The sequence below is a fragment of the Cygnus atratus genome, chromosome 1 (assembly GCF_013377495.2).
Source record: "Cygnus atratus isolate AKBS03 ecotype Queensland, Australia chromosome 1, CAtr_DNAZoo_HiC_assembly, whole genome shotgun sequence".
NCBI lineage: Eukaryota > Metazoa > Chordata > Aves > Anseriformes > Anatidae > Cygnus > Cygnus atratus.
Window position 1 is genome coordinate 73,460,083 of NC_066362.1, and position 26,585 is coordinate 73,486,667.

The window sequence follows — 26,585 nt, forward strand, 5'->3', positions numbered from 1 at the left end:
TTCCCTTGACCGACTAGATGGGTGATCTTATCATAAAAGGAAATCAAATTTGTTAGGCAGGACCTACCCCTCATGAACCCATGTTGGCTGGGACCAATGACTGCATTGTCCCCCAGGTGCGCTTCAATAACTTCAAGGATCATCTTCTCCATAATTTTACCAGGCACTGACGTGAGACTGACAGGACTGTAATTGCTAGGGTCTTCTTTCTTACCCTTCTTGAAAACTGGCACAACATTTGCCAGCTTCCAGTCCAATGGGATCTCTCCAGATTCCCAAGATCGTTGAAAAATAATTGAGAGAGGTCCCACGATGACGCCAGCCAGCTCTTTAAGCACCCTGGGATGAATCCCATCCAGACCCATGGACTTGTATGGATCCAGGTGGAGCAGCAAATCCCGCACACGTTCAGGGTCAGTTGGGAGTTTGTCATTCCCACCATCATGGTCCTCCAGCTCAGGGCACCCTGGGTCCCGAACCCCATCATCAGTGTTGAAGACGGAGGCGAAGAAGGCGTTAAACGTCTCTGCTTTGCCTATGTCATTGTCTGTGAGGAGACCCTCCCCATCAAGTATCGGACCTATGTTTTCTTTGGTTCTCCTTTTTCTGTTCACATATCTAAAAAAAACCTTTTTTATTGTCTCCCACAGACATGGCCAGCTTCAACTCTAGTTGGGCTTTGGCCACACAAATTTTCTCCCTACAAACACAAACAGCATCCCTGTATTCCTTCCTCGTCGCCTGACCCTCCTTCCAGCAGCCGTACACTTTCTTTTTTTGCCTAAGCTCCAGTAGAAGATCCCTGGTCAGCCAGGCCGGCCTTCTGCCCCACTTGCCTGACTTCCAATGTTTTGGAATCGCCTGATCTTGTGCTTTTAGGAGGCAGTGCTTAAAGACTGACCAGCACTGATGGACGCCAGTGCCTTCAAAAGCAGTTTCCCAGGGGACCTTGCTGACTAGTTCCCTGAGCAGCCTGAAGTCTGCCTTCCCCATATCCAGGGCTGAAGTTTTGGTGACAGTATTCCTTCTGTCACCATAAATTCTAAACTCAACCACTTCATGGTCACTATGACCGAGACGGCCGCCAATTGCCACGTCTCCCACAAGACCCTCTCTGTTCTTGAGCAACAGATCTAGGAGGGCACCTTTCCTAGTTGGCTCTCTTAGCACCTGCACCAAGAAGTTATCATCTAGGTGCTTTATGAACCTCCTGGACTTGCTCGTGTCAGCCATGTGGTGATCCCAGTTGACATCTGGCAAGTTGAAATCCCCATAAGGACAAGGGGAGTTGATCTGGAGGCATCTCTTAGTTCTGCAAAGAATAATTCATCGGCGTTGTCGTCCTGGCCAGGTGGTCTGTAATAGACTCCCACAACAACATCCTCTTTATTTGTTCATCCCTTAATCCTTACACAGAGGCTCTCAACTTGCCATTGCCAACTTGAAGTTCCACGCAGTCCAGCCCATGCTTCACACACATCGCCACCCCGCCACCTCGCCTACCCTGCCTGTCCCTCTTGAAGAGCCTGTAACCATCTATTGCAACACACCAGCCACAGGACTCATCCCACCAGGTTTCGCTTATGCCGATGATGTCGTAGCTGTGGGACTGGGCCAAGACTTCTAGCTCATATGCTGTGTTAAACCTATCCTTTCTCTTTGGCTTGACTAAATCATCAGCTGGCTTCAGGATGATACTTTCACTTTTGAAATTAAGAGAACTTCTCTATTTTGGTCCAGGAGATGAACTCTAAGACTTAGTCTTTATGAGATGATGATCTTCTCAGATACTCAGAAATTGTTTTTGAGAAACCAATTCTTCCCTATGAAGGTTAGCAAGAACCGAAATGATGCATTTTTAAAATTCAGTAATAAAAACATCAAAACCATTTTCACCCTCAAGTCAAGCTAGAATGAATGAAAGTAGTGAAATGCCTATTTTCTCTTCCTTTGTTAAAAAAATAACCTGAACTTTATTACAGAAATTAAGAAACGTAGTTCATTGTGTTTATTATAACAGCGACTGAGGCATCAGGCAGTAACAGATCTCATTTACATGATACAAACAGAGGTACATATGTTTATGGTAGATTCTTTAGTCTCTGTTAAGCTGTTACAGTACTGGGTGACTTACTATGGATCCGTTCAGAGTCATCTTGCTCAGAGACAGCTATCTAAATATCCTCTTGGATAAATATATGAGGAAGAAACCTGCATTCACTGTTAATTTGGCTGCTGGGGACAAGGATGTAGTTGCTGCCTTCACAGTCCACTCAGTAATGTGGTAAAAGAAGGGGAGTTGTGGCTCACTTGCAAACAGTGGTGTCTGAGAAGCTTCTGTGATCTAAGTTTCAGAAACTGATTTCAGGTACATAGATGGGAAGATGTAGTAATGGGAAGAAAGAGCGGAAATACTGCACCTAGTGTAAAACAACAACAACAACAACAACAAAACTTCCCCCTGCTAATTCTGTGAGGATAGATACTATGCCAAAAATCAAGTGGAAAAGGTAGTGACGGTGACTTTTTGTCACTTCCGGAAGATGAACTGAAGTTTTCACCACACTCAGAACTGCATCTGGAGTACAAAGAATGCTGCCAGTCAGCCTCCAGGGCTGTCAGCACTGGGACCGACACTCGCTGAAGCTAATGGCAGAATTGAGACATTCCAGATTTAGATAAAGAGTTAAAATCAGAGCAGACAGCAGGTACAACAGATACCTGCACACTTATAATCAAGTGCAAAAAAATGCATGTCTATCACCTACAGCTTAACAGCCTTGGCATGGCAGGTACTTGGCTTTCAAGCATCAGCTGGCTGAGAATGTCAGAAAATGCTCTACCTGACACGCCATCTCTCTAACTTAGAAATCTGGTTTGAAGATCTCTCTTTATGATAGGGAATATGTCAGCTCTGAACAAACCTGTGCTCGGTTGGAAGATATCAATGTTGGCAGAGTCTGTGCCCTGCCTTCTTGGGGACCCAGAAGGACAGAGAGCTGAGGAAAAATGTGATAGTCTGGCCAGCAAGTGCATTGTCTGGACTACAGATCTGTGGTAAGCATTACCATGCCACTGACTTGCACAGATGCACAAAGCAGGAGGGCTTTTGTTCAGAAGTGTCATCACAATTCCTCAGAGACTATCCTTAACAAATTGTGCTGATACTGCACTGAACAGATGAACTTTTAGCCAAAAAAAGATGAAGTTTGGAGAAAATGGATGATTACTGCTTTCAGAATAACAAACATTAATCTAGGAGAAATTCTGCAATGACAAGGTTGAGACAACCCTTTTTTTTTTCAACCCTGAAAACTGAAACTTGTGGGTTGTTTTTTTCTTTGCTTTGTTGTTGTTATTTTTGAGGGAGGGGGGCAAGGTTTTATATGCTGTGTTTTCAGAAAACTGAGGGCACCTGATCTGGATCCAACGACTGGTGAGAGGGAAGGGTCTGAGATTGGTGCAGTGGTGATGAGACAAAATAACAAGAAAAACAGGTCATGGGGGAGCTTTTGAGTCCGATCAGTACAACAAATTGCTAGTGAAACACTGGTCACCAAAATACAATGACAGCAATAAACCCTCTAAACTTCTTAAAGATTTCTTTATAATCTTTAAATAGGTCCAAGGAAGTGCCAGACGAGCAAACAACACCTCCTCCATGCAGCCAGAAGTTTAAATCAATTGACAATTTTAGTGACTGATTTTTCACTCAATTTCTTAATAATAACAGCTATGAGAAGTAATCATATTAGTGCACATTCATCCTTGTTTTAGCTCTCTTGACTCCTGTGGATTAGTGAGGAAGAGGTATTTGCCTATTAAAGTAAGCTAAATATATGTAAGGATGATTGTTTCATAACAATTTAAAATGTGAAAAAGTCTGGCTTTCATCTGCAGATGGGGCATGCACTGATACACTACACGAGCTCTAATTATCCACTTACAATTATAATTACAGAGATTGTCTCAAGCTGCCAGTCACTTGCCTTCAACATCCTTAGTAGTGAACTATTTACATTTTCTGTATCCAACCATAACACATTCGAAACAAGCTACACCTGCAAAGTTTTCATCTTTAACGTGTCTTGGAGCAGCACATCCAAACAGTTTTATGAGCTTGAGTGGAAGTTCTGAATTAGGACCAAGAGGCCTTCAATAAAGTCTATTAGGGGCCCTTCATGTGCTGCAGATCAGTAGATACCTTTAATAGCAGGACTGGCCCCACTCCAATACTTGGCCTTTGGCTGCTGCAGGTATTTTGAAGATAAATCAGCAATTTCAAGAGGCAAGGAGCCAGCTGTTCTGTACACAAGCAGGCCTATAGATGCTATGCTCCACTTGTGAACTGAAAGCAGGTATCCACTGCAGTGGATCTATCTCTCAGTCTCCTACACACATCATTAAGCGTCACTCAGGGTATGAAACCTAAACAACAAAAAAAAGGCAGTTACTGAATATTCTCATTTTCTACAGGATAAACTAAAGTATGCAGGAGCTTAGCTAGCAATGAGGGCATGATCTTGCACTGATTTAAATGAAGCTAGGATTTCTCATGAGAATCAGCAATACAGCTGAGAAGCATTTTTCTTGACACCCCCTCTTTGTTTTCACAAATGTGAAGCCTATTCAGTGCAGGTTTTAAAAATGTTTGAAATTTCTCACTCAGGATTCAAATAAACTCGTAACTCAAAACAAACCCTAGTGGCAACAGTTAAAATGAACAGAAATCAATAATGCACATACTTGAATATTGAAAGGAAAATTTACCTTGTTCAGAACAGCAGCTCAGTAATGCAGTTAAGAATTGGGAATATTGGGGGATGTAGGTTTGGGGTAAGCCTCTCTACAGAGGAAATAACTTTAAATAAATTTAAATTTAAATCAAATAATTTGTATTTTATTCTCTTTATTTGTGTGCTGTCAATACAAATAGTTCTTTAAATAAGAAAAATCTCAGATAAAATTGTCATATTTAACAGCAATATAGAGATATGACCCTGTTTTTAGCCTTAAAAAAATCACGCTAATCCTTAAAATTTGTTCAAACATTGACCAAAATTAATAGCATATTAAAGGCCGGTGATGTTTCCATTAAAAAAAATAAAATACAATAATGGAGCCAAACACATTCTGATCTTCTTCACTTGCTTCTATCAACACACCTATTAAAAAATCACACCCTTCTTTCAGAGATTGTGGGATCATTCCCAGTTTTTCCAATTTGCAATGCTGTGCAAGTCACATAACTGTGTTATGCTTTGTTTCTGTTCTGCCAACTGTAAGATAAATGTACTTAGCCTATAGATTTGGCACTGTAAAATTTAGTGAACACTTGTGAACCTCTGAGGCCTTGGAACACGAAGGGCTATGGAAATGGTACTGTCATGGCTTTCAAAATCAGGGATTAAAATGTGCAATTGTATTATACAGAGAAAAGAAAAGGAATTTCACAACTTCAGCCTTGTATCTTTCTCCCTGTATGCTACTCCATCCCTATGTCAGGAGAAGAGTCCTCTTGCCCTACTGATAGTACTTTACATTGCTCAGGTATGCACTGAGGAGCCCAGCTGGTACAGCCAACATTTCAAAGTGGCCCTTCTTCACTCTGTTACATGAAGGTGATTTGGGAGCTCAGATTTGGACATTCCCATTTTAAATAAGGGCCATTGTAATGTGTATACCCACATACTGCAGCTATAGATATGAACTCCCGTCAAAGGATATGTAACTGCCATTAAAAATATTTTGTGAAGGGAAGACTTCAGGTTTACTCCTGCAAAATGCATTTTCTTCAACGAGTTGTTATGCCCACTGGTTCTGTAAATACAGAACTACTCATTGGTTTTAAAAGTAAGTTCTAATTAAAATCCACAATATGATATGGGTTCATGATGTGGACTTCAAGACATCTTTTCTCACTTGCTATTCCCTAATCTAATACTGAGAGCAAGAAGTTTTTTGTTGTTGTTGTTTTGTTTTGTTTTGTTTTGTTTTGTTTTCCATAGCGGGACAATAATCTACTTCCTATCAATTAAAGATCTCGAGGCAGTGCCCAATTGCCACTCAAGTTTTCAGGATTTAAACACAACCTTCAATTTTAGGCTGCAGATATTAACTTTGGTGAATCTGGCACTGAGTGCTATAGTTTCATGCTATTGACCTTGTTCTGAAAAACATATCCCCCTTTAACACAAAACTCACCTTTTCTTTTTAGGTAGGATATGGTTTCCTTCATTACTGGGGGGATTAGTTCACCCTTATTTTTGTCCTTGATACTGTTAGAAAGAGAAAAAAAAAAAAAGAAGTAATGGTCTTTAAACAGTATTAAAAGAAAAGTTAAACACAAGACAGAGCAGCCTCAGGAAAACTTGGACTGAAAGCATACATTTGCTTCCACAAATTAAGGAGCCAACACCTTGGTGCCTGCACCAAATACAAGAGTCCTCCACAATTGCAAGAAGTGTTGAACGAGCCACTGAAAGAGACAACTTGGAGTTTCAGTCAAAAAGCCATTCCTAATTATTTTTTTTTTCCTGCTAGAAAGGATGTATGACCACAATGGTGATTCGTAGATAGAAGTGCTCTTTGCTGTGCTGAAACAGAGTCAAGGACAGAGTGGCAGAACGGTGTTCCAGGCTAACTCTGCCCCCACTTGAGGCTGGTTTTGCTCTAGTTTTGTTCCCCTCGCTTGGCATGCCCCAGCTGGGCTGTGCTCAAGAGGTCATGGTGACAACAGAAGTGATTGCGTTGACTGGATTTCGTTGCATGCCCCTGGTGGAATGTGGCTTTAAGGCAGCTTAGAGGCAGACGAGGAGTTTGAAATGAATGCTTTCTAATAGTCTTGATCAAGGGATGCTGCAAGTTTAGGAGCCCTTTATCATGCAGATTTTTCTTTGTCATTTCTTTTTAAGCCACTGTGTATGTATAATTAAAAGGATATTGTACTATTTATTTTGAAGGCAAAGTGATGCAGTGAGACTGAGGTTATTAATTCTTTGAATGATTCCCATGAAATGAGATTTCTTTCTCTTTTATGAATGAGCAGCTGAGGCAAAAATCGAACATAGCACTTTCTTGATCTAGACAGCACGGAAAATTCTGCAATTATCTTATTTAAAAAAATGAATTTGGCAGTTTTAGAAGTATAACAAAAAAGACAGTATCTGCTGAGCATTCTGCTACATTCATACAGTAATCAACAAAAAAATAAAGGACCAATCTCAGATTTAAAAGTAACAATTTTATACGTCATATTTAAAGGGTGACCAGCTTTACTGACAAGCTCTAAAGCACCAGCACAAAACAGCATGGAGACTGTGAGTGTACAGAGAGAGGCTGCCACTGCTGCAGCTCATCTACAGAGTATGTGAGATGCTTAGAAAAGATGATACACACAATGTGTTAAACATACCTTCAACCTAGCTGAGGTTTGCACCTGTAGACAGGAATGATTCTTACAGAGTTTTTCTTTTCAAAGCACTGTGATTTCTTCTCTTTTTGTGTAGGCTGGCTTAGTTTCTCAGCATAAAGCAACTGATACAAACTGGAATGTATTTGATAAAACTTCTGTAACACTGTTGCATGGAATGAGCAATCCAATATTCTATTCTGTGTTTACACTACACTTAAAAACATATTTTAAAATAAATATTACAGCTACATCAGTCAGCATGGAGCAGTAAGGAAAGTGGTGAATTAAATCTCCCCCTCCACCTTGCATTTGTTTTCCCTCTGCCTATGAAGGGAGTTAGAAGAGGTCATGTAGATTGTTTGATCTGGGTTCTCCAGGCTTAGGAGGCTGCCCACCCAGCCTCACACACAGGGCTGGTGAGGGAGCTCCCCAAAGGGGAAGAGTCAGAGCAGGATCCTGCCTTAGACACTGACTCACCATGTGGTTTTGCCTCTCTCATAAACTGACAGGAATATACTTCACACCATTTAGTTATTCACCCTTCAAACATTTTCATCTAATTCATCACCCCAGTGACACAATGCTGAGCCATCAGTGCCATTTCTTCCAGTTACAGTTTTACTGTCAACCCAGTCCTGCTCTTCCTCTTTCCTGTCTTCACCATCCAACTTCTTGCCAGGCACTCATGTCTGTGAATGTTATTCAGATCTTCTTGGACCATATTCTTTTTCCTCTACTGTGCATATGTAGTGTCTCTCTTCCCCTAGTGCTACGTAAAACAATACAACTTGATAGGTGATTGGGATAAACTTGCTTATCCAGCTCCTAGATCTTGCTTTACTACTTCAAATACCCTAGACCACCCTGCTGTTTGAAAGGAAATAGGCTGTCCCTTCAGCCACAGAACTAATGAAGTTGAACTGCTATGGATTTGTATCCTATGTCCTATCAGTTTCCTCATCATAGTGACTGTGGATAGTTTCCTTATGTTATAAACTCACTTTCCTTCCACAGTACTTTCATTTCCTCCCCTCACCTCTTTCCCACAGGTTTCCTCACGTTAAGAGCAACTCATAATTAATCACCATCTAAATACTAACTGGTGCATCAGCAGACCAAAGACAAAAGAGAACCTAAATTTGTGCTATAGTTCCCCCCCTTCCAGCCAGTGATTTTTAAAAGCTTGTTGAAATGTTGCATTTGTGAGAGCCCTTTCCTCTGCCAAATGTGGTTCACATATGTCTGTATCTTTCCTATGAAGCCTGACTAAAAATCAATCCACTGAACATTTTTTTCCTGCTCTTCTTCAACAAAGTATCCATACCAGAACATGAAGTGTATAAAATTCAATTCTGATGTATGTATGTATTAATACTACTTTGTGGAGACAGTGCTGTATCTATATGTAACAGGAACTGTAGGAGAGAGGAATTTTCTGTGATGTAAGCAGACATAGGAATTTTGCTAGAAAATATACTCCGGTTTCACCTACCACATTCACAACATGATAGTTTTAGTCATTTGACCAAATAAATTCTGCGTATGTGTGCAATGCACTTGCAGGAAGAAAAAGACCAACAGTAATGACTGAGTTTAATTCAGATAATCCTAAAGTATGACCTTTTATATATCAGTAATTCTCATCATTTGCTGCTGCTTGCAAGTATGATCTTAAGATCAAATGATACAAATTCCTGTCCTTACACACCGGCAAGGCACCGTTAATTTCAATATGAAACAGTACTGGACTTGCTGGAGTAATCACTGTCTGCAATATCATAATAACATGGCAATGGCCAGAAGATTTATGACCTGACTTGTAAGTCCAACTTCACCTTTCTCATTACCACAGATATCTTGTGAGAGCTACATTAGAGGCCATAAGTGCTTCACGAAAAATCTCACTGGCTAGAGACAGACATGGCCTGAAATGCTACCAGGGCCAAGTTTATGACCTTGCCCTCAGAGGAGCATCCTCTTCCTACCCACAGTGACAATCAGGTACCTGAGCACCCGATTTTTTTTTAACCTGAGCAAAATATCTCTCCCAGCAGCATAAGCCTCCTAGCCGCTTCCAGGATAGGAATTCTGTTACTCCTGAAGTACTAAGTCTCTCCCTCTCCTTCCAGCTTCAGCAGTACCTTCAACAAACTTCCAGCAGTTTCACAGATGCTGGTGACACCATAGCACAGAAAGTCAGTGTTACAACCATGCAGGAGATGTGCAGCTCTCTCAGAACAGCTCTGAGAGCCAGGTTGTCCTCCCCTTCACCCAACATCCATCTAGACCCTCGGGAGGAAAAATTTAAAAGCAGCTTTGCTGCAGTGCCGTGAGCTCTTATACCAGCCCCTGAAAAAGGAACACAGCCACATAAACACAGAACATGTGAACCACATACTGTCCTCTGAAAGGTTGCTTCTGTATGTGAATTTTCTCTTGCAGCAGATCACTGTTGTCTAACAACCCTGATGCAACAAAATAGAAGAGAACAGGCAGTGACTATGCAGCCCCACTAATAAATTAGCCTTGCTAATAAACCACAAAAGCAAGGAGGTTCTAGGGGTTCTCTGCACTACACGCAAAGTTGAAATCCCCAGTGAAATGATATACCCCAGAAATGTATTAAACAAGAAAAAGTGTTGGGAGATGAGGTCAATTCCAAGGTCACCATCTGGGATACCAGTGAAGGAAAGGTTGCAGCAGATCAAGACAAAGACAAAAAAATATTATAGCCTTTCTCATAGGGCAGTTATGACACATTCCTTGTGTGCCAAATAATTTTATTTCATGTATTCAAGTCAGTACCTTAAACTTTTAGGGCAACTTTTATTAAAATTAGTTGAAAGTCTAATTCACTTAAATGGGAACATCATCAAGACTTTAATTTGCTTGGAAGCTGTTACATCTTTATTGACAATTTGAGCTCATGGAATCCATTCTCAGTCTCTCTGAAGTTGCACTGATTGTTTTTGCTTTCTTACAGCTGCTCACTCCAGAGGCACCAAATAGCAACCCAGCAGCTTTTTATAAATGTTTTCTAATTATTATCGTTTCCCATAAATGTGTTTGCCCATTTCAGGGTATAAATAGAAAACTGATTATTTACAGCACTTGCACCTGCTGAGTGCTAGCTTATCTGTCAGAGAGGTGAAACAAATAACCGGGCTATAATTTGTCATAATAAAACCTACACATCGTTTTTCTTTTTCTAGGAAAAGAAAACCCTAGTTTCTGCACATTTGCCACTTTCTATAGGATTCCTTTTCCTCTTGAAGGAAAGGTTCTGTTCCAAGCACATGAAAGAGGGCCTCAGGATAAATTGTATTTTAAAATAGAGTAGAAAGTCACATGCCAGGTTTGTTCTGTTTTTCCAACACCAGGGAAAGTTTGGATGCATACTTTCACAACATTTCACAATGTGGGACATAGTGTTCAGTTTACTGGACCTAAGGTGACAGAAAATAATAGGGACATTACCTCAGCTAATGTAAGTCAGACCAGCTCAGAGGTCAATGAAATTACACCTCTATCTTGTCTTTGTGGATCCTGTCAAGTAATCTGCATTTTTCTTCTCCTGTTCAGGATGGTGTGATGAGCAGCTGTGCTCTGTGACGGACTATGGAAACTGCCACTGGAGATCAGGCTGTACGACAGACAATTTGAAATGCAAGGTCTCTTACACTTTCTGTTTAAGAGACATGGGCAAAACAGAGCATTTCAGTGCAAGGTATAGTTTTCTGTAACTGATTCAGGTGTCTGAATCATAGTGCAACAATATGTCAAATTCAAGAGGGATCTATTTCAGTAAACACAGTAGCCAGGGAGACTGAGTATTCTTCACTATAGAAATATATGATTAGTTACTGTGACATGTTATACATCCAATGACTCATTTCTAGTCTTATCATGAAGGGCCTCCACACATTGTTCTGAAGTGTCATTAAGTATTCTTGGTTGATAATCTCTCTCTCTCTTCTCCTCCTCTCCTTTTCATTTTTTCCCTGCTGAGACATGCTGAGATTTGGTTTCAAATGCATTCTTCCTCCATGGTCATGCATGCACAGCATGCACAAGCAGATTATGACAAAAAGGAAAGTACCCTGAAATATTTATGATAACAATTCAACAAGCAAAAGCTGTACGGTTGTTGCAATTTTGTGATTTTTTTCTCTGCCCTCAACTAGATAGGAAATGAAAGCATTTCCTAAATTGCCACAAAAGTTATTTAATTTTAGATTTTAAAACCAATTGGAGAAAACAGAACAATGTCAACAGCTAGTCAAGGTCAACTGTTCTGTGGTGGAGCTCAGCTGTAGCCATCCTTGATTACAGGGGCAATAGGGTGCAGCAACAGGGGTTTGTAGGAGCTTGCTGAACGTACAGCAGACGACAATGATACAACTTGGCCCTCATAGTCAATTATTAATTCCTTTTAATTGTCGCAAATTTAGGAAACTTCATTTGTGCATTTGAGCTGTATTTAGCTGATCACCATACACAGCGGGTCCGCCCCTGTCCCTCTCCCTCCCAAATTTTTTCTTGCCTTTTTAAACAAAAAATCTTTACTAATGGTTTTTACAATAAAAATTTTTCACCCTGACACGTGGTGCAAAGTAGTGAGGATGTATTCTGAACAGCTAATTCCTGCTGGTCTGTATTTTGTGTGTGAAAGAAGAATTGCTGGATAAACAGGGAACTAGTCCTGCTACATGAACACAATACATGAAATTGAAATCTCTGGATTTATAAAAGTGATAGCTACTGGTGAGTAACAGAAACTAATTTTCATAGCACTGTAGTACTCTCCTCCATAAGTCATCGATGACTGGAGGCTGCAACATTATACCAGAAGAAGCATCACCATATGCTTGCCCTTTCATAACACTGCTCCCTACTAGCATCTGCTGTTGTCCTCTACTGGAGACATGGCATGAGGCTTGAGAAACCTTTAAACTGGTTCATTATGGTTGTTATTCTGCTCACTCTCTCTACACATGAGAAGCTTGAGTTAGCAAGACAGAGGAAGACATAATTAACACTAAACATGCAAAATATCCCACCAACTCTGAGATAACATTCTTAAATACTTGTCAAACTGAGGCATGCTTTCCCATTAAATTAGGACTGAAAAATAAAGTATGGGCTAAACCTCCTCAGGAAGGCTGTTCTGTCTGATATACCCACGAAGATGATTTTTGTTTCAGTCGAGTTTTGTTTCAGTTTGTTTCAGTTATTTTACATTTCAAGAAAATCACAGTTTTTAACATGAGCTCAAAACTTTAGAAGTGTTTTGAGTGACTGAAACAAGGAGAATTTGGCACCCAGGCAATCCAGGATGGAGATCAAAAATCCTTGGAAAGACATTCAGCCAACTGGGCAAGTCTGCTCTCCACATGTGGGCACAAAGAATTAAATAGGGAGAGCACCAATCTTTTTGGTTCCCCATATTTATTTTTTTAAGAAATCCCATGAGCCACCTCTTGATGATTTAACTTCCTTTATCAAGTTCAGTTATCATTGTTTGAATCACAGTAGTTTCCATGGAAACTTCAGCACAACTTGGTACCAGACTTAAGTTCTAGCTGCAAAGACCCTGTAACTCACAGGAGCTCACAATGATGCAGGTTTCTATTTCATGTCTCTGCCTAACGATATACACACCTACATTACAAAGAATTACATTTAAATAAAGTTGGATTCTTTGCTGAATCACAATGTGAACACTTGGCTTGGGATAACATAAATTTCTGTCACTCAGTCCAGAACAGATCTCTGATCTCCCAAAGCCCAGTCTCATACCCTTGCTGTCTTGCTCTTCTAGGTAAGATTCAAGCATCCTGTGCAGGAATACTTACAGGTTTGAGTGCATTACACGGTTAATTATAATTAATTTTTTTTGCTTTAAAAATGGTTATTTTAATTAAGTCTGCTCCAGCACAAGATTCTGGGTCCCTTCACAGGTCTGCTATTAGGCATTCACAAAATTGGGACCACAGGCAGATGCAACTGGGAGCAACTACCTAATCTGTCTTCCTTTCTGCACGTATAGCATGTGTAGCATGCACTTGATCTGTGCCTAGAGAGACAGCATAGCGCATGCATCGAAGAGTAAAAACAAAGTTATGACTGTTCAGACTTCCTTCTGCACTTGAGTCTGAGCTCCCCTCTACACCTCCACCCATTTCATTGCATCATGCAACAACAGCACCTTGATTCACAGAAAAGCTCTTTAAAAACAGACTAAAATTTCTGAAAATCCCTCTATAATTCCATACTTCAAGTAACAGAATTACACAAAAAACTAGTATACACATATTTTTGAAACATTGGAAAGGTCTAAAATAGCGATCTTAAATTATGGGACACAAACAAAATGCCTGAGAGTGTGCAGCTATAACATGGCTGAAATGACCAAAAATGCTTTCTGCCTGTATGTACTCCTCATGAGTAACATGATGACTGCTAACTGTGGCCCATACCCCTCAAATGTCATCACATATTCCTTCAGTGATACCTATGTATTTATAGGTTTATTTTCTTCCTCTCTGCATAAACAATCACCTTTGGGATTCAACATAAATATAATTTTGCACTTTAAAGATATAAAGTCAGCTTGGTGTTTGTTTCTTGCCCCCACATAGAGCATAAGTTGACACTGAGGGGTTAAAGAGATCAAAAGAAGACTTAAACTCAGATTTTGGATCATGAGCAGAGGAGGGTAACATAAGAAATAAAAGTTTTGAACTAACCTGATAATAAGTCCTTCAGCTAACTCGTAAATTAAACCCAATTCAGTATATATTACATTTCCAAGTATTACACTCACAGCTCTCACAGATTTTCCACGATTTTTAAATGCCCAGTTGCCTGATGTCATTTTGAAAATCCAACTCTACAAGGTTAAAAATGTCTTCGTGATTTAACAGATTAGTCCAAGATGAGACACTGGTCCCAAACAGTTATTTCTCAGTGTCTAGATGGAAACTTCCTTCAGTTTTGTTTTGCTGTTCTACCAAACCAGGATTTTTTTCGCCTGCCCACTGGATGAAAATGAGAGATCTTGAACCACTGCTTCGTCACTTTTTGTTGTTCTAATTTTTAATTACAGCTATGAAAAACAAATGCATTAACAAATACAAACCGAGAAAAAAGTTAAATGAGGAAGTGTTACCTAAGACAGCATTGCCTGCTGCTTTTAGGGAGAAACATTCAAAAGGAGATGGGTATACCACTCTCCATAGCCAGAAGTCATTGGGATACCATTGTGAAATATCTGATCAAAATTAGGCCATCTATGAGGGTTTTGGATAATCTCATTCACCATCCTTTAACTGCCTGAATAAAGATCATCATCCCAGAAGTACAGAAACTGGCAAAACCTCAGGCCTATGGGTCTTTATTTTTCCTTTTCTTAAGCTACAGAAAAAAAAAAAAAACTCCACAGAGAAATAGTCCTTTAATGACAGTAGCTTTCTCTCAGCAGCATCCCTGATAATACAGTTTCTACTGGACTATAATGAAATAGGCAGCACATAGCAGATATATTCCCATAAACCTATACAAAATAAAATCAGGTTATCCCTGCAGCCCTCTTCAGAAAACAGAAACAACCTCACCTGTCTCTTTGGTGGGAGGTCACTGACATTTTGACATTACAGACTATAGAGAACATAAAAGTAGAAGGAATCAGCAAAAGCAGTTAATTCATCAAGATAAAAGCTAATACTTTCTTTTGGTTTGGATTTTAGAAGCTCTCAACACATACCATTCTCTCTCCTTCATCAGCTTTACTTTTCAAAAAAAGGTAAGACCTTTTAAATCCAATAAAAATCAGTTCATCTACTCATTTATAGATTGTAGGGGATTTGTTTATTTGTAATTTCTACATGGTGATGCAGCACTACCTCTTCTGCAAGAAGTGATCTGGACAAATGTGGGCAGACGATGAATATCCACAATGCTTCAGTTTTGGACATCAGAGTGCTCTGAACTGAACTCACGCAAGGAGCCTCCTTAGTGAGTGGTAGAACTCTCCAGACCAAAAATGATAGTAATGCCTCTCTCAGTGATTCTCCACTGACAGATCTTCCACAGAAAAGTTCTTTTTAAAGCAGCCACCCTCTATATACTTGCAAAGGTTGAGGCATGTAAGAAGGATGTGGTTTGCTGATGGTAACACAACTGGAAAGCAGCAGAGTCAGGAAGGATAGCCCCTGCACACTCATGATGTGCAACTCAGTCAAACACACTGTTCAGAGACACTGTTCAGGCACAGAGAAATAAAATACCAGTAGCAGATGGTAATTGTGGCACACAACATGCTGTCTGATCGCATAAGCCTGTGAGAGGTTAGATAGAGCTGCTTGAGCAGCCAGGCTGGGCTGGAGGCAAGTGACAGCATGCCCTGATGCCAGCCAACAGTCCCACCTTTACTACTGAAGCAGTGGCTTAAAACATTGTCCTTCTTAATGACCCAGTGAAGCCCACCTAAAAGATATTTTCTGAATTAGGAAAGTGAGTTAGTCACGTTTAAAGTGTTAAGTTAGACTCTAAAGAGATATCATAAAAGTTAATGTCATAGTAGCTCTTACACAATAGATATTGATTGTTCTAATATCAGGCCTTCCAGAGAGGACTGATGCTTAACATTTAACCAGGGGAAAATTATATATATTTTATATCTCGTTTAAAGCTGAATCATTAGAACCAGAAGAGCAGACTTGGGGGTGGGAAGAAATCCGACAAATGTCCATGGATCAGACAAACTGAACTGTTTTTATTGAATGCAAACAGTATTTGTCAGCCGCTCTTGAGAAGGATGCCATAGGAAGATAGTTTTCCATATCTCTGACAGAAATGACTATGGTTGGAAGTTAGAAGTTTTTTTTTTTTTTTTTTTTTTTTTTGTTCTTGTTGTTATTGTTTGTCACAGGGACTAAGACCTGTCCTGGATTCATAAAAGCTACTTTCTAGCTCTGTAGTTTTACGGCTTTCAAAGAGAATGAGAAACTAAACATATACTAAATGAAACATCTGTTGACTTTGTGTCCAGTGAATTTGCACATTATAGAAGGCTGCAGGATATAGAAATCTTGTATTATAGAAATCTCATGGCTTACTATTGTAGGCTGACTCCAAATTGCTGGGTAGGTAGAGGTGGTCTTGGTGGAGGAATTTTAACAACAGGTGGCAGTTTTCCCTTCTGTTTCCCCCGAAGATTTTCATCATGTCTGCAAAAATCAAGAAATCATTGATGTTCTCTGCATCACAGCTGACAAACTGCATGTACAAAGAGGTACCATTTTTGTTCAGAATACTAAACTCCTGACAATAGTGTATATGCTGCAGGTCTTACAGAATTTACATTTAATTTAATGTAAGAATTAGGGAATTTTTAAAGTAGTATTTGCAGAAGAATCCTTAAGCAAGACACAGAAGAGTTTTTTGCTTCAGCCAACGGAGTGCACTAACATAAAAAAATAGGAACACATTATAATTTAAAGCCTATTTGCTGTGCAAAATATAACTTCCATCTCTTTTGCAGCCATGCAATCCAATTTATAACCTTAGAGCTGTAAGGTATTTTCTGTTATTCCCTATTTACAAAAAAGGTGTGTAAAAACACAACAGGCATCAATAACAGTCACAATCAAAGCTTCCGGTTACTTTCATTCAGCAGTGACATAAAATCACTTCCTGTCAGTACATCAAAGCATTTCCATGTAAAGCATTGAGTCGTAAATACTGTTATTGACACTAATACCAGCACTTGACAATTTTGGCATGTATACCCGGTGCATGTCTTTTTCTTTCCCTCTCCATTACTCCTCCCTAACACACATACATACACAACATAAAACTAATGGATCTGCTAACAATAGATGTATCCATAAAGTTTAAAATCAATCAACTCTTTGCTGATTGTGAATGCTCTTATCAAAAGGAAGTCACTTGATCTGTTACAATATGCAAGCAAAGACGTCAGGATTGTTATTTTTGCCCATGAACATTATGTGGTATTCACAAGCAGTAACAACATATGGATTGGTTTTGTTAATGCTCACAGAGAGGCTGCAATTATATGAAGAAAATGCTCCAAAACTGAGATGTAGATGTTTCAGATCTGTAGAAAACTATATAGGGTTCTCCTCTGTAAACGTGAAAAACTTTAGCATGTCTTTCATGACAATGCAGCTTTCAGAATTAAATCCAGCCAAGCACAGATAGGTAAATTAGACTTTGAATCATTGAAGAAATAGGATTAGATTCTGCTTGGAATACAATGAACATGACACAACCCTACCTGTTAAAAGGTGAGACCAAGTATTTGAAACTTGCCACTTACTGGATGACTTCTTGAGGAATATTAAGCTGGTCATATTTGAGATGTTCTCTCAGGTCACTTAAATAGTTCAAGTAGGTGATTTTTTTCCCAAACTTATGGCTAAAAAAAAATTGCAAAGAAGTATAAAAATCAGCATGAGAGGAACATTTATGAAGGGTTTAGTTTCCATTACAAAAATGTAAGTGCTGATGCAACTCAAAATTAGACTGTAATTGAAGCAGCAGGAGACATAAGATGTATTTCATTTCATATGATCAAACATACAGTGCATGCCTGAGAGTCTGATTTGAATAAAAATAACTGACTTCCATCTGAATGTTTTGTGATTTGCATAGATATGAAAAACACTGCTTTAAACTACACTGAAAAACAGCTTTCACATAGCATTACAAGGCTTGCTAACAGAACTGTTAACTTCTTTTACGTGGCCAACAGACCACGTTGGTGTTATTTAGGTATTCCTCCCTACCAAAAGACAAAATAATGGGACTGTAGACAAAAACTATGAAGTAGTAAGTGACGGGCAAGACTTTCAAAGAGTGGACAGTGTATACCCTTGAAGTGCTGGGCCATCATTATGTATCTGTTTTGGAAAGGGCTGCATAGCTTCTAGGAAACAACTCGAATAATAAGGCTCTTGTGACAAATTGCACAAAACAGACTTTCAAATTCGAAGTACCAACTATCAGTAGTTAGGTCTTGAGTTTCAGTTACAGGTGGTCCAAAATAATTTCATATTTTTCTGCAATACAAAATATCTGTCCTGTAATGAATTGTCAAGAAAAGTAGTAGGTGTTTACGATAAAAACTGTACTTTGCTGCAAGTTACTTTGATAGCAAAACTGGAGAAAAATTCTCTCACAGTAATAAATTTATCAGTGAACTGTCAAACATATATACACACTCTCCCTCTAGTGGGAGATGGTACAAATGCAAGTTGCTTCAGAATTTTAGGAGCTTTTAATTGCAAAGTGCAAAATTTTGCTAGCAGACAAGTGATTTTGTAACTCTGATAGCTATCTGTCCCTGTGTGTACAACTTCAGAGCTTTTCAGCTTGTCTTTTTTCCAAGCATTATTTTTTTTTTGGCCTGTGATTTCAAAATTATAAGTAAGGGCTAACAAAGAATTCTCTGTAAGTGACTTAGGGACTTTTCAGAGTTTACTCATACTTTCAATTATTTTCTCATAATACTTAGTATTATTATGACATAGTAATTATGACATATGACATGTCATAATAATCATTATTATTATTCTCAGTGTACAAATTTCTGTTGGTCATGTGGTGTTGTTTTGTTTGGTTGGTTGCTTTGTTTTTAACGAGTAGAGTATTACCAGATCAGAGTCAAAACAATTATCCAGGTATACAGTGGTAAAAGTTGAGTACAACCAAGAATACCCAATCCCGATGAAAGCAGGGTGTTCAGCAAGATGATCATGCATCTAAGGTTACAAGTCCTGGTTTGAATTTTCTATGCCAGATACAAATGCTTAAGTTTATCAGTATCACTCATTTTCACATCCGAAGTAAACAAGGATTTAAATGCCAGTGTATCAGTGTAACATACTTTTGTAAGAAAAAAAAAAAAAGTATTAATTTTATTTATCATCTTAATATCCAGAGAAAATGAATACTTGAAAAGTAAACTAACTTCTTCTTTTCTAAGTATTATCAGCCAATTATTATTCTAGACAAATAACATGGTGGTTATCCACCTGTGGGTCCACCAAGCGCATTAACACCCAAGGTATGTTATTCCTGTCAAAAATTTGAAGTGCAAGGAGGGTTATAAAAGTATGCGGCCAAATCCTGGAGCCAGTACTGGTTCCATGCTGTGGTATGATCACTGAGTACACCCAGACAACAGCTTTCCTTCCCCACTAAGCTTTGTTCCTTAACCACACAATGCCTGGCTTGACATCTTAGGCCTGAAGCTGACTTCTCGATACCCCACAAATCATTCTCAGCTGCCTCTGAGAAAGAAGTTGGCCATGTCTGAGTCTTTTAATACAGATTAAGAATGTTTCTGTTTCCTTAAAACTTCTGACATCTCCTACTTCTGTCACACTTTGCTCACTAGTGGTCTCTGTCCTGGATCTCTGGCATTTATTTCACTGCCAGTCAAAATAAGTATCTACAGTAATTCTTCTTGTTTCAAGAACAACAGATTCCAGAATGATTTCAAGCTGTAATTATTTTTTTTATTTTCACACGCTTCTTGCATGTTCCGTTCTGTCTAGAATTTAGATTTCCCCTTTATAATTAAATAATTGGCTGCCATAACAGACATCAGTAGTTCGTTCGTTATGGTTTCTCGAGATAAGTTGCTTTATTCCTTTAACCATGAGGACATTCATAATATATTTTGCAAAATGTTAGAATTTGAAAGTGACAGAAGTTCAGGAGCAAAATCTTAAGAAATCCCAACCAACTTAGCACTTATCAGTATCCGTCCGTTGTTGCTGGTTTCATGTAGCTACTACCATTGGTTTCTACTACGCAAAGGAAAAGAATCCACCAGTAAAATACATTCAACATTATACCCTCCATCTCAAATTCTTATGGGTACTTCAGGGCTTATCTATTAACTTTGAACACACGAGTAACATCATTCCTATTCATCTCAGCATTTGAGATCAGATCAAAGGTTAAGCATTCATTATCTGCTTTACCATACAACCCAGTAACTCCAGTCAGGGACCCAGTTCTCTTGTGCTAAGTACTGTTAAACAGGACAAAAAAGTCATTCATGGGCCACAGAATAATTACGTTTTAAAGTGGTGTTTACTTTAACATACCAATGAACCTACTATATATCGAGACTGCCTTTTCTTAGAAAGAAAAAATCCTCTACCCTATTATTCATAACCAAGCTTAAACTCACCTTACACAGTAGTTCAAGGCAATTTAAATGGGTGTTGTGCTGTTACCTGATATATTTTACTTCAAGCTTTTTAAGAGCGAATTATTAGAGAACAAATCATCCTTAAATAAACAGAAAAATGTGTTGAATAACCTGCCAAGTACCTTATAAGAGGTTTAAAAATATTCCACAGAATTTTTATGAAGTTCGTTGGATGTACAACATACAGTGCTTTAAGGTTTTTCTTATACCTAGTAGAAGAAAATGAAATTGTTAGAACATTTTTCATTATCACAGACTGTAGAATTGAATAGATAAAACTGAATGAAAGCTATTATTACAGCAATATCATACAGCATTCTTAAAAAGACCTAATTCAGAAGAAACTCAATATGAAACGAATGAATAAATAAATAAATAAAAGGTCAGTTTTGATGATACAATAGTATAACATTCCTAAACAATGTCTGTTGTCTTGAGAGCTTAATAACTGGAGAGTGGAAGGGAAATTATGAGAGAAGTGGCAACTTGAAAAAAATTGAGAAGAGAAGGAAGAATCATAGAAACCGACTTTCCTTCATTTCCCATTATTTTCTGCTTAAAAGAGTTTCACACTGGAGAAATTTTCTAAATTTTCAGATGTAAAATTTACACCTAATCTTTTTCTTTCTTACTACTTTTGTCTTGCTTTGGTCATTATTACCAAAGTTGACACAAATTACACTTTGTTTTATATCAGATGGTCCCCTTCATTTAAAACAAAAGACTTTATTACAGCGTTGCCTGATTTTACATTGTTATAACATGGTACTCAACAGATCCTAGTAGGCTGAAACTGAAATGGAAACCAGGCTGCACAAAAAGACTCTGATTTTATTCAATCTTACTGCAAAATGAAATTGAGAAAACACATAATCAAATACCCTGCTTTTCTATATAAACTGTTTCTTATAGATTGCTACGTTTTATTCCCAGTAGGGAAGCCTCCCTGGTGTTCACCATTCATTGCTAAAAAAAACAATCATTAACTATTAAGAAAAATCTTCATGTAACAGGTTATGGTAAGAGGAAAAAAGGGTCCAACTCAGCAGTTACAACAGCTTTTCCTTTTGGGTTTTAACTGGGCCCATATATCTTTGAATAAAAATAGCATTGTTTTTACAAAGCCAGTATCATACACAAGCAAGAACTATCCTCCTGTGCAACAGGCACCACTGTGGATAAGAATTCAAATTCAATGATAAAAACTAACAAGCAGAACATCTAAGGTGTTTTACTGATGTTTATATTTTAAGTCTTTTTTGCATCGTGAAGCAGCGGTCATAAGCCATTACTTCTATGGAAGTTTACATACTTCACATTTTCCTGAGCTGTAATTAAATGCCCAAAAGACTTCAGTGAGCTTCTGCTTAAAAACAAGATCTATTCTTTTGAAACTATTCCAGTTAAACATTTACTTTCATGACGCTAGCTAATTACTATCTTCCTTTGTACTCTCTTCTTTTCTTTCTTTTATTTGATCCCCAAAACACATGCATGGAAGAGGTCTGAAAGGTGCTTTCCCCTCCCCCCCCTCCCCCAATCTGGCTAGTACAGCTGAACATTTATGTTGTGCTGTAAATACCGCTGTGAGCTTCTCAATGACAGTATGCTAAGAACTTCATTGTGTATAAAACGATGAGTGTAAAGTTGCCTGCTTTTTCCCAGCTACCTGGTTTTATCTGTTCCTCTTTGGTTGTCCTGCTTTCTGGGTTAGGATGGGAGAACAGAGAAAACAGATTTCTGGCCTAACCCAGTCACACTGTACACCAGAGGTATTCGCAGGTCAGAAGGCAACAAAACTGAAGAAGATATTACCCCTCGTAATGCCTCTCCCCATAGCACTGCTGTAAATTAGTTCGGGATTGTCTCATAAGAAAAAGAATACAATAGGGTAGGCTTCTAGTTCCTTACAGTGATTTATTTTCAGGAACCGTCAGAGTACAGCAAAAACCAGTATTGTAGTCCAAACCTTTCACCAAATACAAAATACAGGAGATCCCTTGCCTTTATTCTCCCGTACCCTATTTATAGAAGCAATAGATGCATTCTAGTAAACATATTCAGAAACCTACTAGAAAAAAAATAAGCTTTCTTGGTCTGTTGCTGAGCCAAGAGCAGTCTCTCATGAAAGCAGTTAGATGCTTCAGATGATGCCTTCCCACTGCAGCTCTATGCACAACCTCATTTTCTTGCATAGTGGATTTTAGAGTTTCAGAATGCTACTGGGTAAGATTCAAAAGACTGAGCTCTGGCACTAGACAACCAAGTGTTTTTGTACACATTTCAACTTCCATTTTCAAAGCACGGTGGTGTGCAGTGTGAAATGCTCATGTATTTACATTCCAGCTTAGTCTAGAAACACTCAGTAATCTTTTTCACAGTGTCTTTTTGGAGATTTACTTCTTGTTCCAGCTCCAAAATGGAAAAAAATTAGACATGTACAAACCATCTCCCCAGTACGCACACAGTTGTACACTTCCACTATCAGCAAAGAGCCATTTATGTATGTTCTTGCTTCCAGTCATGTTGCTCTCTTGAAGCCAACTTACAAAAACAAGTAAAACAAGTAACAACTTGCAACCAAGTAAAAGCCTAACTCATTTCAACAGGAACTTACAGTTCCATTGATAAGTACTCATTTTCAGAGAATAAACATCAGATATTTAGTTTTCACTTTTGAAATGCTATATATAGAGAAGCTTTGGCCTAGACCACACCACATCCAACCCCCTAAAAAAGAAGTCATCAGCAGTAGCCATTGTTGCTCCAAAGGACAGGCATATACAAAGCGCAGGGGTCCCTTCAGGCTTTACATATAACAATGAATGCCACAAGTGCTGTGTGAAATGATCTGTTAGAAACTAATCTCTCCCTTTTCATATAGACCCTAGCCTTAAGATGATTAAAGGTTCACACACAACTGTGAGATTATAGAGAATGATGGCTAATGGCGTGCCACAGGCTTCTTGTTAAATAGTGCACAGAAAGGCAGCGCCTCTCAGTTCTTGATCCCAAGGCTTTTCATATATTTGTATAACCATTCCAACACCTAGGACATTTGTGAATACTTTACAGAAGATATTTATAAGAGAACCAACAGACTGAGATAATTACAAAAATCTGCAATGGCAAAATAAACTCAACAGCTAGCTGCGGGTGGATCGGGATAAATATGCTTCCTTCACAGAAGTTAGCTACAGACATTACACAAAAGAACGAGTAAATCAAATATTTTGGAGACATACTTCCTGTCAAATTCTTTGTAGGCAGTTTGTAACCATTTCAGAGATGGTTTATTCAGACTCTTCAAGCCATAGTGAAAGTAGACAACCATATAATCATTCTCTACATACTGGTCCAGAGTATACTTCAAGTACCTGAGAAGAAAGAGAACATTTTAATTTTAAGACAGTTTACTGGATGGGATTCTTAACTGAGAAATAAATGTGCTATTTTTGCTCTGAACACTCATGACTGCAGATTCATGCTTGCTTCAATGTATTTATCAAAAAAGTTCGTCTTGCTTTAGTGACAGTGTTGTCAATAATTCCACCTCAGTACAAAGCATGAAATTTAAAAGAACATAATTAATTACAAAAATGATGGTGTTCACAAATCACTAAAAGATGAAGACAATATAGGACTGTGCTTTCCAAGAAATGCTTTAAAGGATGCATTTTAACTGACAGTGACTTCTATTTTTGCTGTTTTTCTGGTCTTTGTAAATTCCTTTCTATTAGCCAAGTTTTACTTTTCAAAATAATACATCTTTTTTTTTTTCCTCTCAATTTAAACCATTTTAAATTCTCAAAAAAATCCATTAACCCTAATTACTGCTAATTACAACTGGTTACTGTAAACTGTTTTCTTGAATATGTTTGCCTTTCCCCTGTTTGTGATATAGGGACTACATTCATAGATCATTTCCTTTAAAACTAATTTAAAGAACTACACTACTTATCCCATCTTGAAATAATACTGCATGTTTTATAAGAAGATTTCTGTACATTGATTCTTTTATGGTATAGCGTAAGATGCTTTTGTCTTCCCTTTCTCCTACAACTGAAAACACTGTATGGTCTATTACACAGCTCAATGATTCAAATAAAGCAATGATGGAGGAGTACAATCTGGCCTCATTTCTTGCTGTGTCAGATTTGAACTTTCTCAAGTCATTCTCAATGCTATCTTATTATTCTGCAACAGAGCCCCAGCTATCATTCTTAACTCCATGTAAGCCTTTTTCATTCAACAAAATAGTTTCCAGTGACATTTATTAGGCTGTGGCTATTTGCAAGTATGAAGGACACTGAGTATTCACTTATGCAAAAGCAGATAACTTCACTGCTACACTGCACTCCCACAGTCTTACTGATCTACTTATTCGCCCATCATACTGTAAATCTTAAGACTGAGAATAGTCTGGGACAAGGAATGCCATTTCAATTAATATAGTGCTGTTTTGATCCCTGACTTGAGTATTAAATGGTATTTTAATGGAAGTAGTGGTAACAGTTGTTCAAGACTTGGAAAAAAAAAAAGAATCTGAAAAAAGAGTCTGAAATCAAAATATACCTAAACAGATACTCTTACAAAAAGAGAGCCTCATATTTTATTTTATAGCATGCAAATTCCTTGCCACATTGCATACAGAAAGCCTGTACTTCTAAAAACAATCGAGAGCTTTGTGGGCATAAAATAAACAATGTTTCTGTACAATTACCTGTTCCATGCCTGTAACAGAATTGGAGGGACATTATAAAAGCTTTACCAAATCAATTCTCTAAGTGATTTAATCACAAAACACCTGCCAATCTGGATCTACTCCACAGTTTTTTCCTCAAAATTCAACATCTTAGGCTAACTACTATCAAGTGATCTACTCTAACACAGATCACTTGATAGTTACATTGGCAGCTTCACATTCAGACATTTGCCTTCAGTTCTCTCTCTTAGCACAGACTTTCAAAGCGAATTTGATGTAGGCTCAGATACAGAAAAACATTTAAGTGTTCAAGTCCAGGAGAGTCCTAGGGCTAGAAATCCTAGTTTCATCAAGGTGCCTCCCTGCAGAACTGAGGAAGGTATTTAGATCTGATAATGTGGATTGTCACACTCCTTTCTTTGGCATTTCCTATTAATCTGTGCAGGTAACTCCTCCAGGTTAGGTGCTGACTGGTGTGGCTCTTATTCCTAGGTGCTAACGCTCCCCATGTGTTACACAGCAAGCTTTGGCTTAAGGCTGTGGAGATATGCTAGGCGTGATGAGCACACAAATGAAGTAACATGGTCTCAAACACTCCTCTCTGCTTCTCAAAAGTTGAGATAAGAACACTTCTGTCCTTCACAAGGGTGATGGGTACTGATGGTTGAAAGGTGCTCAAACATTTTGGCAATGGTGGCTGTACAAGAACTCCAAAAAGATTTAAAATACTTAATAAGAACAAGCATTTCATGGCAGAACAGATCTCATTGTAATGACAAACTGTGAGTCACAGCAGAAACATGTCCTTGCTGCAGCAAGTTTATAAGGAAGAACATTGTGATTTTACAGTTATATCCTCTTTTAAACAAAAAGAAATATTACAAAGTGAGATATAAGAGAGCTAAGTATAATAATATTGTACTTAATGCAGGCCATTTTATACAAAGAGGAAAAACACTAACACGTAAATAACAAAAACTTCTTGTTAAGTGATTTAGGAGCTGAAGTATAGCCAATTAAGGAAAACCTTGCTATTCATGAGAACATACATATAGAGCACTAAAATACTAGAATTCCTCCTCTCTTACTGGTCCTCATCATAAATTCCATTTTAAAATACTATCAGAATTCATTAATAAAATCATGACACCAAGTTAATTTCAGTACACAGTGCATTGCTTCTGCTAGTCAATATTCCAAGTGAAGTAACTGAC

General features: G+C 38.3%; 1 protein-coding gene across 5 annotated transcripts in view; it reads right to left on the bottom strand.

Moving 5' to 3' along the window:
• Nucleotides 1-26,585, bottom strand: part of ARHGAP8 (Rho GTPase activating protein 8) — a 90,753-nt gene that overhangs the window by 25,142 nt on the left and 39,026 nt on the right. For all 5 annotated transcript variants that reach the window (XM_050712703.1, XM_050712705.1, XM_035550970.2 and 2 more), the window contains 5 exons: nt 23,912-24,043; nt 20,789-20,875; nt 17,760-17,858; nt 16,534-16,644; nt 6,205-6,278 (listed from right to left, as the gene is read on the bottom strand). In XM_050712703.1, coding sequence (XP_050568660.1) covers nt 6,205-6,278; nt 16,534-16,644; nt 17,760-17,858; nt 20,789-20,875; nt 23,912-24,043 — 503 coding nt within the window. The remainder of the gene's footprint in view (nt 1-6,204; nt 6,279-16,533; nt 16,645-17,759; nt 17,859-20,788; nt 20,876-23,911; nt 24,044-26,585) is intronic.